The sequence below is a fragment of the Notolepis coatsorum genome, assembly GCF_963971535.1.
Source record: "Notolepis coatsorum genome assembly, chromosome: 10".
Classification (NCBI taxonomy): domain Eukaryota; kingdom Metazoa; phylum Chordata; class Actinopteri; order Aulopiformes; family Paralepididae; genus Notolepis; species Notolepis coatsorum.
In genome coordinates, this window is record NC_140174.1 from 113,279,950 (window position 1) to 113,293,399 (window position 13,450).

At 47.7% G+C, this 13,450-nt stretch overlaps 1 protein-coding gene across 1 annotated transcript in view; it reads right to left on the minus strand.

The window, feature by feature from the left end:
- Window positions 1–13,450, minus strand: part of lifra (LIF receptor subunit alpha a) — a 149,894-nt gene that overhangs the window by 6,022 nt on the left and 130,422 nt on the right. Inside the window, exons 13-16 of the mRNA XM_084322882.1 lie at window positions 7,378–7,479; window positions 3,627–3,776; window positions 2,925–3,062; window positions 1,118–1,211 (exon numbers count right to left, since the gene is read on the minus strand). Of these exons, the coding sequence (XP_084179008.1) occupies window positions 1,118–1,211; window positions 2,925–3,062; window positions 3,627–3,776; window positions 7,378–7,479 (484 nt within the window). The remainder of the gene's footprint in view (window positions 1–1,117; window positions 1,212–2,924; window positions 3,063–3,626; window positions 3,777–7,377; window positions 7,480–13,450) is intronic.

The window sequence follows — 13,450 nt, forward strand, 5'->3', positions numbered from 1 at the left end:
AGAGAGTGCGTTTGTGTGAGTGAGAGTGAGAGAGGGAGAGAGAGTGCGTTTGTGTGAGTGAGTGAGAGGGAGAGAGAGTGCGTTTGTGTGAGTGAGAGAGTGCGTTTGTGTGAGTGAGAGAGAGTGCGTTTGTGTGAGTGAGAGAGTGTGTTTGTGTGAGAGAGAGAGAGCGAACGTTTGTGTGAGAGAGAGTGAGCGTTTGTGTGAGAGAGAGAGCGTTTGTGTGAGAGAGAGCGAGCGTTTGTGTGAGAGAGAGAGCGTTTGTGTGTGTCAGAGAGGGTGAGCGTTTGTGTGTGTGAGAGAGAGAGAGAGAGCGTTTGTGTGTGTGTGTGTGAGAGAGAGAGAGAGAGAGAGAGAGAGAGAGAGCGAGAGAGAGAGAGTGTGTGTGTGTGTGAGACATGTGTCTGTCATCACATCGTAATATTGGCCTCCGTCTTAAGTTGGGCTAGGGTAGAGGGTAGGGCGGGCCTGAATGCTACAGGGTTGGGCCGGGCCGGGGCCAAAGTTTCAGGCCTGTGCAGACCTCTACACCAGGGGTTCCCAAACTTTTCAGGCCGGGACCCAGAAAATAAGGCGTCAGAGAGCCGCGGCCCAATGTACATCGTCAGGCTTTTTTTTTCTTTTTCTTTTTTGCCAGGCGACCGATTCTTTTAGCCAAATATCACTTCAATCCTTAGTTAGTTCAAGTTAGTTATTCATTTATATGTGCTATTTATGAGAGGGCTAACTTGTTGCAAAATAATAATGATAATAATAATAGCCTCATTAAAATACTATTGTTGCTTCGGTTGTTTTCAGCGTTTTATGTGCATAATCTGTTATTTAGTTTGAAATGTTCGTTGAAATAAGTAGATTTTTCGTTTTTGTTTATTTATTAAGTTAATATAAAACCATATAGTCACATTTTAGAATACAATAGAATAGAATTTTAGAATTCAACTAGAAACACTGTCCTGGCCTGCTTCTAAGTTCAGTGGCCTGACAAAAAAAAAAAATTAAAAAGAAAATGATTATTTTTTTTAAATAATCCCGTGGCTGCTCGCGGCCCACCTTTGGGTCGCGACCCCGACTTTGGGAACCACTGCTCTACACCACACACACACTCTCACTCTCTCACCAGTTCCTCTTCTTGTAGCAGATGAAGGTGACCAGAACCAGGACGCAGGCCATGGTCCCCAAGGAAGCCAGGATCTCCAGGATCAGCCAATCAGCTGTGAGGAGACAGACAGGAAGTCATTGTGATGTCATCAACCTGCGCTGGAGAACAGTCGACATGCTCGGCCAAACCGTTTACACTGCGGACAACAGGTCCACACATCAATACAGATGACCGACTACTGACTAGTGTTTACTGTCGAGTAAAAAGAGGAGAGGGGAGGTAGAGGTCGGAGTGGTAAAGGAGAGGAGTGGTAGAGAGGTGGTAAAGGAGATGAGGAGAGGTACTGTAGAGGAGAGGAGAGATAGAGGGGAGGAGGGAGAGGTAGATGAGAGGAGAGGTAGAGGAGTGGAGAGGGTAGGAGGGAGAGGGAGAGGAGGAGGTAGAGGGGAAGATAATAAAAATAATAACTATACTACAAAAAGAAAAGAAAAAAATAAGCCTATCGCCACACAGTGTCTATGGCCTAACGAACTCCTGTCATTTAGATTTTCAAATTGACATAAATCTTTTTTTGATCCACTTTTTCTCCCATTTTCTATATTTTCTCCCATCCCAATTTCGTATCATCCAGGTATGTACATATGCAGGTATAGATATATATGGTAAGAATAAATATAGATATATATACACGATATATACAGCATTATTGTACATGCTATCATGCTATGCAATGTGTATACATAGGTATATATTGTTTATTGTTGTTTATTTTGGATCCCCATTAGTCTTCACCGCGGTCCAAACATACAAATATAAATATAAACAACATTATCCAGCACACAAATATCTAAAAAGCATCACATAAAACTGTATCAAATAATGATAATATCCTTAACATCCACAGTATTATAGGATACAATATTACACATATTGCTAAATACACCAAATATAGAAGGATTATAATATGCAGGTATATTCAGACAGATATATATGCAGTAAATATGAATATATAAATGTATATCCAGCACTCTAGTTTGTAGGGCTGTACCGAATAGTTCGAAGCTTCGTTCATAACGTTGACATTCAAATTCTAAATCAACATTAGAATTTATTATATAGAACTATATATATATATATATATATTTGTATGAGTCTATTCATTCTGCTTTTTCCCCCATTTTTCGACCCTGCGGCTTATATAACGGTGCGGCTTATATGTGGACAAAACCCGAAAATCGAAATATTGCTTTTTTTACTGCATTGAAATGTTATTTATCTGTTCCCTTATTTGTTTAATACAACTTGTAAATGAGTTAATTCTTGTTATTTGTCCGACAGTATTGTGTCCCAATGGGAGTCATTCTCTGTAGAGGTGGGAGTCATTCTCTGTAGAGGTGGGAACTTAAAGCTCAATATAAGAACAGCCATGCCCCACCACCCACAGAATCGAGAAAGAGCAATCAATCTGTCAATCCTTTCCGTGTCCGGGCCGGGTGAGGTTTCCAGTGTTGAGTCAAATTAAGTCGCAGGCTCCACTCCTTACATAATGGTAATTAAACATTAAAACACATGCAGCTTATAGTCCAGTGCGGCTTATATAGGTACACATCATTCAATTTAGCTGCTGCGGCTTATAGTCAGGTGCGGCTTATAGTGCGAAAAGTACTTTATTCAAATTGAGGATTTAGTTTGAGGATATAAAAATATGTCATAAAATATGACGACAGACATTCAAAGCTTCGTTCGAATACTTCAATAGAAGCTTCGAATGTTAAAAAATGACATTGGGTACAGCCCTACTAGTTTGAGGTAGGCAGCTACGTACTGTATGGCTCCAGAGAGATGGATGCGGTGGAGCCCGTGTCCTCGCCTGCAGACGTGAAGGCCTTGACGGTGAACTTGTAGGAGCCAAGAGAGAGACCCTTCACCAGGCAGCTAGTGCTGCTAGCATCTGACACGTTAGCTGGAGAGAGAGGGGGAGGGAGACAGAGAGGGAGAGAGAGGGAGAGGGAGGGAGAGAGGGGGAGAGTGATAGAGGGGGAGGGAAAGAGGGAGAGAGATACAGAGATGGAGAGAGAGTGAGACAGAGAGGGAGAGAGATACAGAGAGGGAGAGAGATACAGAGAGGGAGAGAGAGAGGGGGGATGAGAGTGGGAGTAGGGGGGAGGGAGGAAGGAGGAAGATAGTCAGAGAGGAAAGGTAGAGAGAGGGAAGGAGGAGAATGAACTTTATCCACATCACTGTCAGGTCACTACAGGTCACTAGAACACGTCACAACACGTCACTACAGGTCACTACAGGTCACTACAACATGTCACTCACAACACGTCACTACAGGTCACTACAACACGTCACTACAGGTCACTACAGGTCACTACAGGTCACTACAACACAGTGTTCTGCTCCACAGCCTGCAGTGTGATGTTTAAGGTTAGGGTTAACCCAGTGTTTACCTACGAGTTTGAGGGTTAGGGTTAACCCAGTGTTTACCTACGAGTTTGAGGGTTAGGGTTAACCCAGTGTTTACCTATGAGTTTGAGCTGGGAGGCGTTGTTGAGGTACACGCGGTAACCTAGAATGAAGCCTCTTCTATTGACCAATGGGATCTCTCCCCACGTCAGCTGAACATCAGAGCCCTTCTGATTGGTCAACAGGTGGGGGACCGAACCAGAGGGGGCTGTGGGAGACAGAATGAGAAGTGCGGGGAACAAGAAGAGAAGAGGGAGAGTTAGAGGAGAGGGGAGGAGAGAGGGGAGGGAGAGGAGAGGAGGGAGAGAGGGAGAGGAGGAGAGGAGAGGAGGGAGAGAGGGAGAGGAGAGGAGAGGGGAGGAGAGGGGAGAAGAGAGGTAGGAGGGGAGAGGAGAGGAGGGAGAGGTAGAGGAGGAGGAGAGGAGAGATGTAGAGGAGGGGAGAGGAGAGGGGAGGAGAGAGGTAGATGAGGGAGAGGTAGAGGAGAGGAGGGAGAGGTAGAGGAGAGGGGAGGAGAAAGGGGAGGGAGAGGAGGGAGAGAGGGGAGGAGAGGAGAGCGGTAGAGGAGGGGAGAGGAGGGAGAGGTAGAGGAGGAGGAGAGGAGGGAGAGGTAGAGGAGAGGAGGGAGAGGTAGAGGAGGGGAGATGAGAGGATGAGAGGTAGAGGAGGGGGAGAGGAGGGAGAGGTAGATGAGAGGAGGAGAGGTAGAGGAGGCGAAGAGGGGAGGAGAGTAGAGGAGGGAGAGGAGGAGGAGAGGAGGAGAGGGAGAGGAGGAGGTAGAGGAGGAGGGAGAGGAGGGGAGGGAGAGGTAGATGAGGAGGAGAGGAGAAAGGTAGAGGAGGGGAGGAGAGAGGTAGAGGAGGGGAGAGGAGGGAGAGGTAGAGGAGAGGAGGAGAGGAGGGAGAGGTAGAGGAGGGGAGATGAGAGGAGGAGAGGGGTAGATGAGAGGAGGAGAGGAGGGAGAGGTAGAGGAGGCGAAGAGGGGAGGAGAGTAGAGGAGGGGGAGGAGGAGGAGAGGACGAGAGGAGAGGGAGAGGAGGAGGTAGAGGAGGAGGGAGAGGTAGATGAGAGAAGATGTAGAGGGAGAGGTAGATGAGAGGATAGGTAGAGGTAGATGAGAGAACAAGGAGAGGAGAACAAAGAGAGGAGAGCAAGGAGAGGAGAACAAGGAGAGAACAAAGAGAGGAGGTAGATGAGGAGAACAAGGAGGACAGGTAGATGAGAGGAGAGCAAGGAGAGGACAGGTAGAGGAGAGAAGAAAAAAACGCTGTTATGATTAATTAAATACAGTTGGGTTATTGATTTATTAGTAGTTTGTATTTGTGGTTGGAGCCTATTTGTGTTGTGATTTTGCAGATATTGAGAATGTACTCGAGCTAAAGTATTTTTTTTATGTTTCTATTGTTTTGTCATTACTCCAATGTTTTAAGTTATGAGTAGTCTTTCACCCATGGGTGTGGACTAATGGGGATCCGTATAATAAACAAATAAACATTAGAAAGTCAATTTCAGTCAACGCCTTCAAATGTAATCTTAGAAATTGGTTGATAGATAACCAAACATGTGAACACTCACTGATGTGTATACTATGTGGGGATTGAACTGTGTATATTGCCATGTATGTGTTTGCACTTGTGTTTTAATCTGTTTTGTACTAGGTAGTAGGTACTAGCCCATTATTTCTGGCAGGGGGACTGCCAATGTAAACAAGCCTTTTGGCTACAATTGGCCACATTTACATTCTATTACATAAAAAGTTCCTTAACACATTCGGGGCCATTGGGATTAGACAGGCCCCACTCTATGAGGCCAGCTTTTCATTACAAGTTTTCACTGTGCGTGAGGTTGTTTGTAGAGCTAAATCTATATTTTATATTATTGCCATGTGTCCATTGTCATTGTCAATTGACAGTATAAACCTTCCCTTCAATATGCCATAAAGAAATATTTTTTTCATCGATACGTTCCCGTTTTATAGCGTTGTGAATATGAACTTTATATCGGAATGGTCTGGGGTAATTCCTGCAAAGCTAGTTATAGGGCGCTAGGCTAATAACGTTAAATCGATCTGGCGTTTCGGCCCTACACAAGCTAGAGTTAAAAATCAATTACCTCATTCAGCACAATGGTAGAGAATGGAGAACTTGTGAGCTTTCAAACCTTGAAAGATACATACGGTTTGGATAAACACGACTTCTTCAGATACCTACAACTACGCCAGTACTTTCTAAAAGAGGTAAAGGTGTCTGAGCCCAATACCCCAATAGACAGTGTTATTCAGATATTCATTCAGGCCTACAGGGACAAGATGAGTAAAACTGTGTCAAAATTGTATAATAGCTTTGTTCAGGCCAGAACTGACTCCACAAGTTACATTAAGACAAATTGGGAAAAGGAATCAAACATTGAAATAACCGAAGACGAATGGGAGAACATGTGCAGAACTCAATGTAGCTCGACTAATTCAAAAACATGGAGAGAATTCTGCTGGAAAAACTTGACTAGATTCTTCATAACTCCCAAAATCAAATCCCGACAAGTAGGCATAGAGCAACCATGTTGGAGACAGTGCGGCCAGAGGGAGGCAAACCACTCTCATATCTTTTGGAATTGTCCAGGAATTCAACGTTATTGGCAAGATGTTCACTCCACCATGCAGGTTATATTGAATTTTAAGATACCGGAGACCTTCTCCTATTTATACCTGGGTAACTTACCTGAGGAATTGGTAGGAGGAGACAGATATTTGATGAAAATATTTTTAGCAGCAAGTAAGAAAGCGATCACGCGTCTCTGGTATCAACAAGAACCTCCAACAAAAGAAAAATGGTTGGCCATTATAGGCGAAATATACACAATGGAAAGACTTACTTTTACTCTCAGATTACAGGAAGAGAAAGGTTTGAAGTACTGGGAAAAGTGGGACTTTTATATGGTAATGACGACAACCAGTGGATGATGTATTGATGTATAGTTGTAAAGAATATTCGCCATACCTATAGGGAAAGTAAGAGAATTGAGAACTCAGCATGTGAAAAGTATATTTTTGTAAAGTGACACTAATAATGCAGCCCGGGATTGTGTTTTTGTTATGTCTTGTTGTTTGTGATTGTTTGCTTGTTGTGAAAAACAATAAAAAGAAAGTTATAAAAAAAATAAAAAAAATAAATAAAAATGCATATGATCGATATCATGTTCAACCATGAATGCATGAACGGAGGGGGGGGTGGGGGAAGTCGTTTCTGATTATTGATTACCAATAACGGCATTCGTTATTGCAACATCATACGCTGACCGGGTGGATGGCTATGAGAACAAGGCCCGATCAGGCTGAAATTGACGTCAAATCGCTCTTACCTGTGGCCGGTTGGATTCCAAAAATAATTTCCCAGTTATTTGATCGCCATCTGGTAGATCGATATGTCCATTGGCTGATGGCTATATTCCTTTACTGCATACAAAAAGTATTCCAGGCGATCTGGTGAAGCCATAGCTTTAGGCTAACAGAAAAGCTAACCCGGAGCGGAAAAAAAGTAACTGCATTCTCGAGACAGCGCCAATACCAGGATCTGGCCGGTACTGCACTTTCGGAGTCCCAATATGCCTTTTCCAGCCAAAATACAGCTCTGTGACATTGAGTAGGATATTAAAATGGAATAAAAGCAAAACAGAGTTTACCACGTATATATACGTGGTTGGCCTTCAAAGGATGGCGCCCAATCATGTATATACGTGGTTGGCCGCCATTGTGTTAATATACGTTGTCCCTCTCTAACAAATAAATTGAAAGTGAAAGTGAAACATCTTACCGAGCTCCTGCATGTATCCCTGCCAGCTGTGGAGCAGCTCACTGCTCTCTGAGGAGCAGCTGTAGAGGGAGAGGGTGTACCTCACTCCTGGCAGGAAGTGATCTGTAGGCAGAGATACAGGTCAACAGGAAGTACCAAACCAAGGCGGACATACAGGTCAACCTTGTAACTGCTCCTAAACTAGCACCTGTATCGATAGGTTATGTATATAACCTAGTTATATTAGTATTGGCTGAGCGTCCCGCTCTTAGCCTTATGAGATACCTCTGGTACCTAGTGTACCCCATACGAAAACAACTTAATGCACCCACACCTGATGGGACCCCGCCCCTATGGAGGCGTAGCCTATATAACCATAGCTATGGTCACCAAACGCTCTTCCTCGCCAAATCCCGTTCCAGCAAAGATCCCTCAAAAGGGGACTCAGGGCCGTGCAGAGCGGGACGCTCAGCCAATACTAATATAACTAGGTTATATACATAACCTATCGTTATATATCGTATATGGCTATCGCGTCCCGCTCTTAGCCTTATGAGATATGGGTTAGAGCGGACGCGAGGCCCGACAGATGTACCCCCTGAGGACCCGTAAGCCCACATCAAGGGGTGCGGGGAGCCCTGTCACCCCATCCTTCCTAATGAAGGGGGGGCGCAGTCAACTCCACCTGAATGCGAACAAGAGGGAACCAGAACCCCTTGAACACACCGCACAGGCGGAACCACGTGTGACTCAACACACTGTGGCCCATACCCACACACTCCTGCTACCCTACCAAAGGACGGGAAGCAGGAAAGGTCACAGACCCCAGAACCGCCTGGGAGACAGAACCCCCGGTCATGTCCATGAGGTAAAACCTTACAAAGGGGCCCGGGGAGGACCATGAAGCTGCAGCACAGATGTCCTCCACCGAGGCCCCACCCAGGAGAGCAGCAAAGGCAGCCACCCCACGGGTGGAGTGCGCCCTGACGCCCCCAGGGGGATCCTGCCCAGCCAACGTGTAGCAGAGGGCAATGCCCTCGCACAACCAATGGGACAGGCGTTGTTCGATAGTGCCTTACCGGCATGAGAACCACCGTGACAGACAAAAAGCTGAACGGTGACCCCGAGGTCCTGAGTACGGCTGAGGCAATACCCAAAGCACGGACCGGACATGACAGGTGAAGGCCCGCATCTAACTCACCACCGCGAGGAGGCGGATGAAACGCCTGAACCACAATATCCCTGGAGCGGAAGAACTCCGGATATTTACAGGCACGAAGGCAGGATTAGGCCGCAGAGTGGCACCGCAATCGGAACGAAAGACAGGCACTCTGGTCGTACCGAGAGAGCACAAAGCACACCCACGCGTCAGCGGAGGTGACGGCCAGCAAGAACGCGGTCTTGAACGACAGCTGTTCCAACGGCGCCTGCTCGAGCGGCTCAAACGGGGCCAAGGACAACCGACCGAGGACCAGGTGAAGATCTCAAGTCGGAGCCCAGGAGCGTTGCACCGGCTTAACGCGTCGAGCGCCAAGCAGGAAACGCTTCACAAGAGGGTGGCTGAACAAGACATCCCCTCAAACCCCTCATGATAGGAGGATATAGCTGCTGCATATACCCTCACCGTCGAAGCCGACAGTCTATCAAGGAGAAACTGGAGGTAACTAAGGACAGCATCCAGGGGGCAGGAGGCTGAGTCCCGGCCCCCCGCCTTACACCACACTTGGAACATACGTCATCTGCCCACGTAAGCGCGACAGTGGAAGGAGCATGCGCATTCCGGATGGTAACACCATCAGGATCAAGAACCTGCGCCCCTCAACGTACCCGTCCCAACAACTGACCTAACAGATGTATGGGGAAGAATCCCAGGCGGCACGGCATCGGTCCCAGACCTGCCTGGCTATGTCCAGACGTAATCCCCACCAGTCAGGATGAGGCCCGCCCCGCGACAGTACACCTGCACCCACATTCTCCCTGCCGGGGATGTGGGGAGCCCTCAGGCCGCGCAGATGGAGGATGCCCATAGCCAGCCGCCCGCCGCCTGGTGCAGACAGGGGGAGCGTACTCCTCCCTGTCTGTCGATACACGACACTGACGTCGTATCGTCCGTCCTGATCAACACTATTTGTGGACCAGAAGGACCGCTTTCAACACCAACACATTGAACGTAGCGCAGACCGGGCAGCATGGTTTGCCAGCTGCCCCCTACTGCGTTGGCCCGACGCGTCACCAGCGAGGGAGGCGTCGGTGAAAACGCGACGTGAGACAGCGCCGTAACCGTCCTAGGACGGAACCTCCCGAGCGTGTTGACAACATGCTCTGAGAGGGATGCCCATAGCCCTCCAACCGTTGACTGGGAAGAGGAGTACTCTACATCCAGTCTACAGCAACCCCAGGCTGGTAGAGACCTGCCTGGTACGAGACCTGACGATCCACCTTGACCGCGAAGGACCAGAACGTCGTCTGGGCAGAACACTCCGTAACCCCTGACGACGCAGAGGCCCCAGTGCGGCCTCCACGCACTTGGTGAAGATGCGGGGAGCCAGAGAAAACCGAACGGCAGCCTCTGGTACTCATACGCTAACCCTGCAAAGGAAGCGTAGGTAAGCTCTAGGATAGAAGATCGGAGATGCGCATACGCATCATACAGGTCTATGGAGGAGAACCAGACCCCCACCTGACAGTGTTCCAAAGGTAGGAGACGATCCAAAACATGCTGAACCTTCCCATGGGACAGGTCCAGCCTGGGTCTTACACCCCTCCCTCCCGACTTCTCAGGCAGAGAACACCGGGAGGAGAACGCCACGACGATGGCTTGCTTCGTCCACAGAGATTGGATCTCGTTGACCAGAGCTGTCACTGCTGGAGACCCTGACAATAGGGTCTGTACCAAACCTGAAAACGGGTGGGGTTGTGTAAACACAAGTCCCCGCCTCAGCGTTCTCTCCATCCACCTCGACATATGGTACTGTCGTAGTCATATGTGATGACACTCCCAACGCACCCGCCGCCATGTGGCGCAGGTCCGCCAGGAACTGTAGATAGTTGGCCCGGTCCCCCCGCTGTGCGTAGCCAACCCTGGAACCGTGCGAGCAGGGCGTTCCGTGTCGGGACATCTGACCCTGACACCACCCACGAGGCAATCGCACCCAAGGGGGGACCCCGACAGAAAGGGCCGGTTTGATACGGGGGCTTCCTAGGTGAAAAAAGCCCCCCCATTGAACACCCCTCCAGAACATGCTGAGGAGTTGTTCTGCAGCCGGACATGCAAGGTGTAAGGACCCCATGGGTTCCTACACACCGTAGCCCTGCAGTGATATTACTACCACCCCAAATCACGCATGCCTGCGACCACTGCCAATATTTCAGGAGTGGGAGGCACCAACATGATACCTGGCCTGGCGAAGGCGAGGCCGGGGAAGCACGCACTGTGTGCCTCAAAAGGTTTCCAGCCCCCCTGCTGACAACACTTAAGTTGACAGACGTAACACCAGGCTCAACCAACACAGCTTATGGTGTGGGAGCCGCTTGACAGCACAACATTCTCACGGACAGACCCAGGCCATCAACTGGGTGTCAGCCCCTGTCCCCATGAGAAGCGAAAGTGGGGCCGCCCGCGCTTCAACGAAGGCACGCGGCCCGCAGCCAAAGGAAACAATCAGAGCCCACTTTTTCCGCTGGTGTTGGGGAAGGGAGTGATCGGAGAGCGGGCTGCTCGCGGCAGGACGGTGACGGCTTGTTTGTTCAAGCCGAACCCATCCTACATGGCCGATCCCTCGGCCGCCAAGGCTGTCGGCCTTGTGGACACCTGTCGAATCAACGCCCAGGATACCTCCGGCGGGGGAAAACATGGCCGCCTGTCGAGGGCCTCGTCATCGCCGCTGACGAGGCCGTGCTCTCTCTTCTTCTGGCTGCGCGGTGTGAGGCGGTGTGGGGCCTAGGACAATACCGCCCGCGCTCCAGCAGAAGACCAAATTCCCCTGCGGAGAGGGGAACCCTGAACGGTTATAGCTTGCGGCTGGGTCAAAGCTAATAACGTCAACAACCTTGCGCGATGTGTCGACGTCGGCTGGCCCTCAAGGCCCCGCCACCAGACACAATTTTTTTTAATAGAAAAAAACAGCAATTCGAACACAGTTCTAATCGCTGCCAATTCCATACCGTGGCGGTACAAGCCTTAACAGCCCACCAGCCACTCGCCAGGCCGACCCACCCATGGCGTCGGCCGGGTGGGGCACTGTTTCAATATGTCAAAAACAAAGGACTGATGTTAACACGGAGCACCAGTGGTGGTTGCAAATGCTTCGAAGATGCCAGGGGCCAGCAACCTCTGGTAAGCTTTCAACATTATGAATCTTCCCTGACCTTTTCATCCTACTAGTTACATACGGTGCACGCAGCCGTTTATGATGGAACGAATATAGAAGAGCGTTTGGTGACCATAGCTATGGTTATATAGGCTACGCCTCCATAGGGGCGGGGCCCCATCAGGTGTGGGTGCATTAAGTTGTTTTCGTATGGGGTACACTAGGTACCAGAGGTATCTCATAAGGCTAAGAGCGGGACGCGATAGCCATATACGATATATAACTGCCTGATGTGACACCTGTAACTGCTCCTAAACTAGCACCTGTACCTGCCTGATGTGACACCTGTAACTGCTCCTAAACTAGCACCTGTACCTGCCTGCTGTGACACCTGTAACTGCTTCTAAACTAGCACCTGTAACTGCCTGCTGTGTCGGTTTTGTTTTGCTCCGTTTGTCTCACCATGTTTTAACTTGTTTTACTCTAGTTCTGTTTGAACTATTTCTTTTACCCCCGGCCCCCTGTCCCTCAACAGGCTGTGCCTTTTTCCAGGTCGCCATTGTAAATAAGTAAAATAAAAGATATATATATATATATAAATATATATATATATATTATCACTTTTGAGTGCCACGGGTCCGGTGCCCCGGAACCCTGTTGCGTGCCACCACCCACTTCAATGACAGAGCTCTCATATTTGCGAACGCATAAACTATATCTTAAATTATGGCTATGTGTCTAATATGGCCGTCGCTTATCAATGACTTGTTTGCAGTCAACATTGTCGAAACAGATTTTTTTTTTTTATCAGTTCATTTCCGTTTTATATCATTTTGAAAAACGCTCGTTTTTGGAAAGTTCCAGAAAAAAATTAAGATTCTGTGATAAACGCCCCTTTACTGGAATACACTGGAATACACAAAACACGTTGTAATTTTTCGGCCTATTTATGAATCGTTTTCAAATAAACACTAGATTATCGATAGTATATGTGTACTTATGCACGCTATAGAAGCGGGCTGAAAAATCGATTATCTTATTTCCTGATCGCACACGCTGATATATAGGTGAAAATAGCTCCGATTATCCCAAGACTGGTAAAATAGATTCCTTACCTCAGATCAGATGTTCTCCAAAAAGATTATTCCAATTCCTGATCGCCATTCCAAATATCGATCGCGTTTATCGGTACACAAAAACCACGGTACGGTACGTACCTCGGTTTTGAAGTCAAGGTTCGGTACGGGTTTTCGGTACAGTGGGGGAAAGTTTGGCTTTCCATCAGGGGCGGAGCTAGGGGGTGGCTACCTGGGCTCAAGCCCCGGATGTATTCTGAAAAGCCCCGAATCTATTTAAAAAAAAATTAAAAAAAATTAAAATAATTTTTTTTTTTTTTTTTTTTACAATTCATCATTGTTACATGAAAATATGTTTGCACCAGATTTAGCAGAAGCTAATTTCCATCTGTGGTCTATCCAGCTGCTAACTGTATTTGAGTGAGTTAAGTCTTGGTGTTATGGTAGACTCAGACCTAAGCTTTAAATCACAATCAACAAGTTGACAAAAACTTAATTCTTCCACCTTAGAAACATAGCTAAAGTACGGCCATTTATAAATCAAAAGGACGCTGAAAACCAGATCCATGCCTTTATCTCAAGCCGACTCGACTACTGTAATGCACTCCTTACCGGCCTCCCGAAAAAATACGATGATAACTATTTTATTGCAATGCACTATTGCATTATTTTATTCTATTTTACTAACTATTTTATTGCACTGCACTA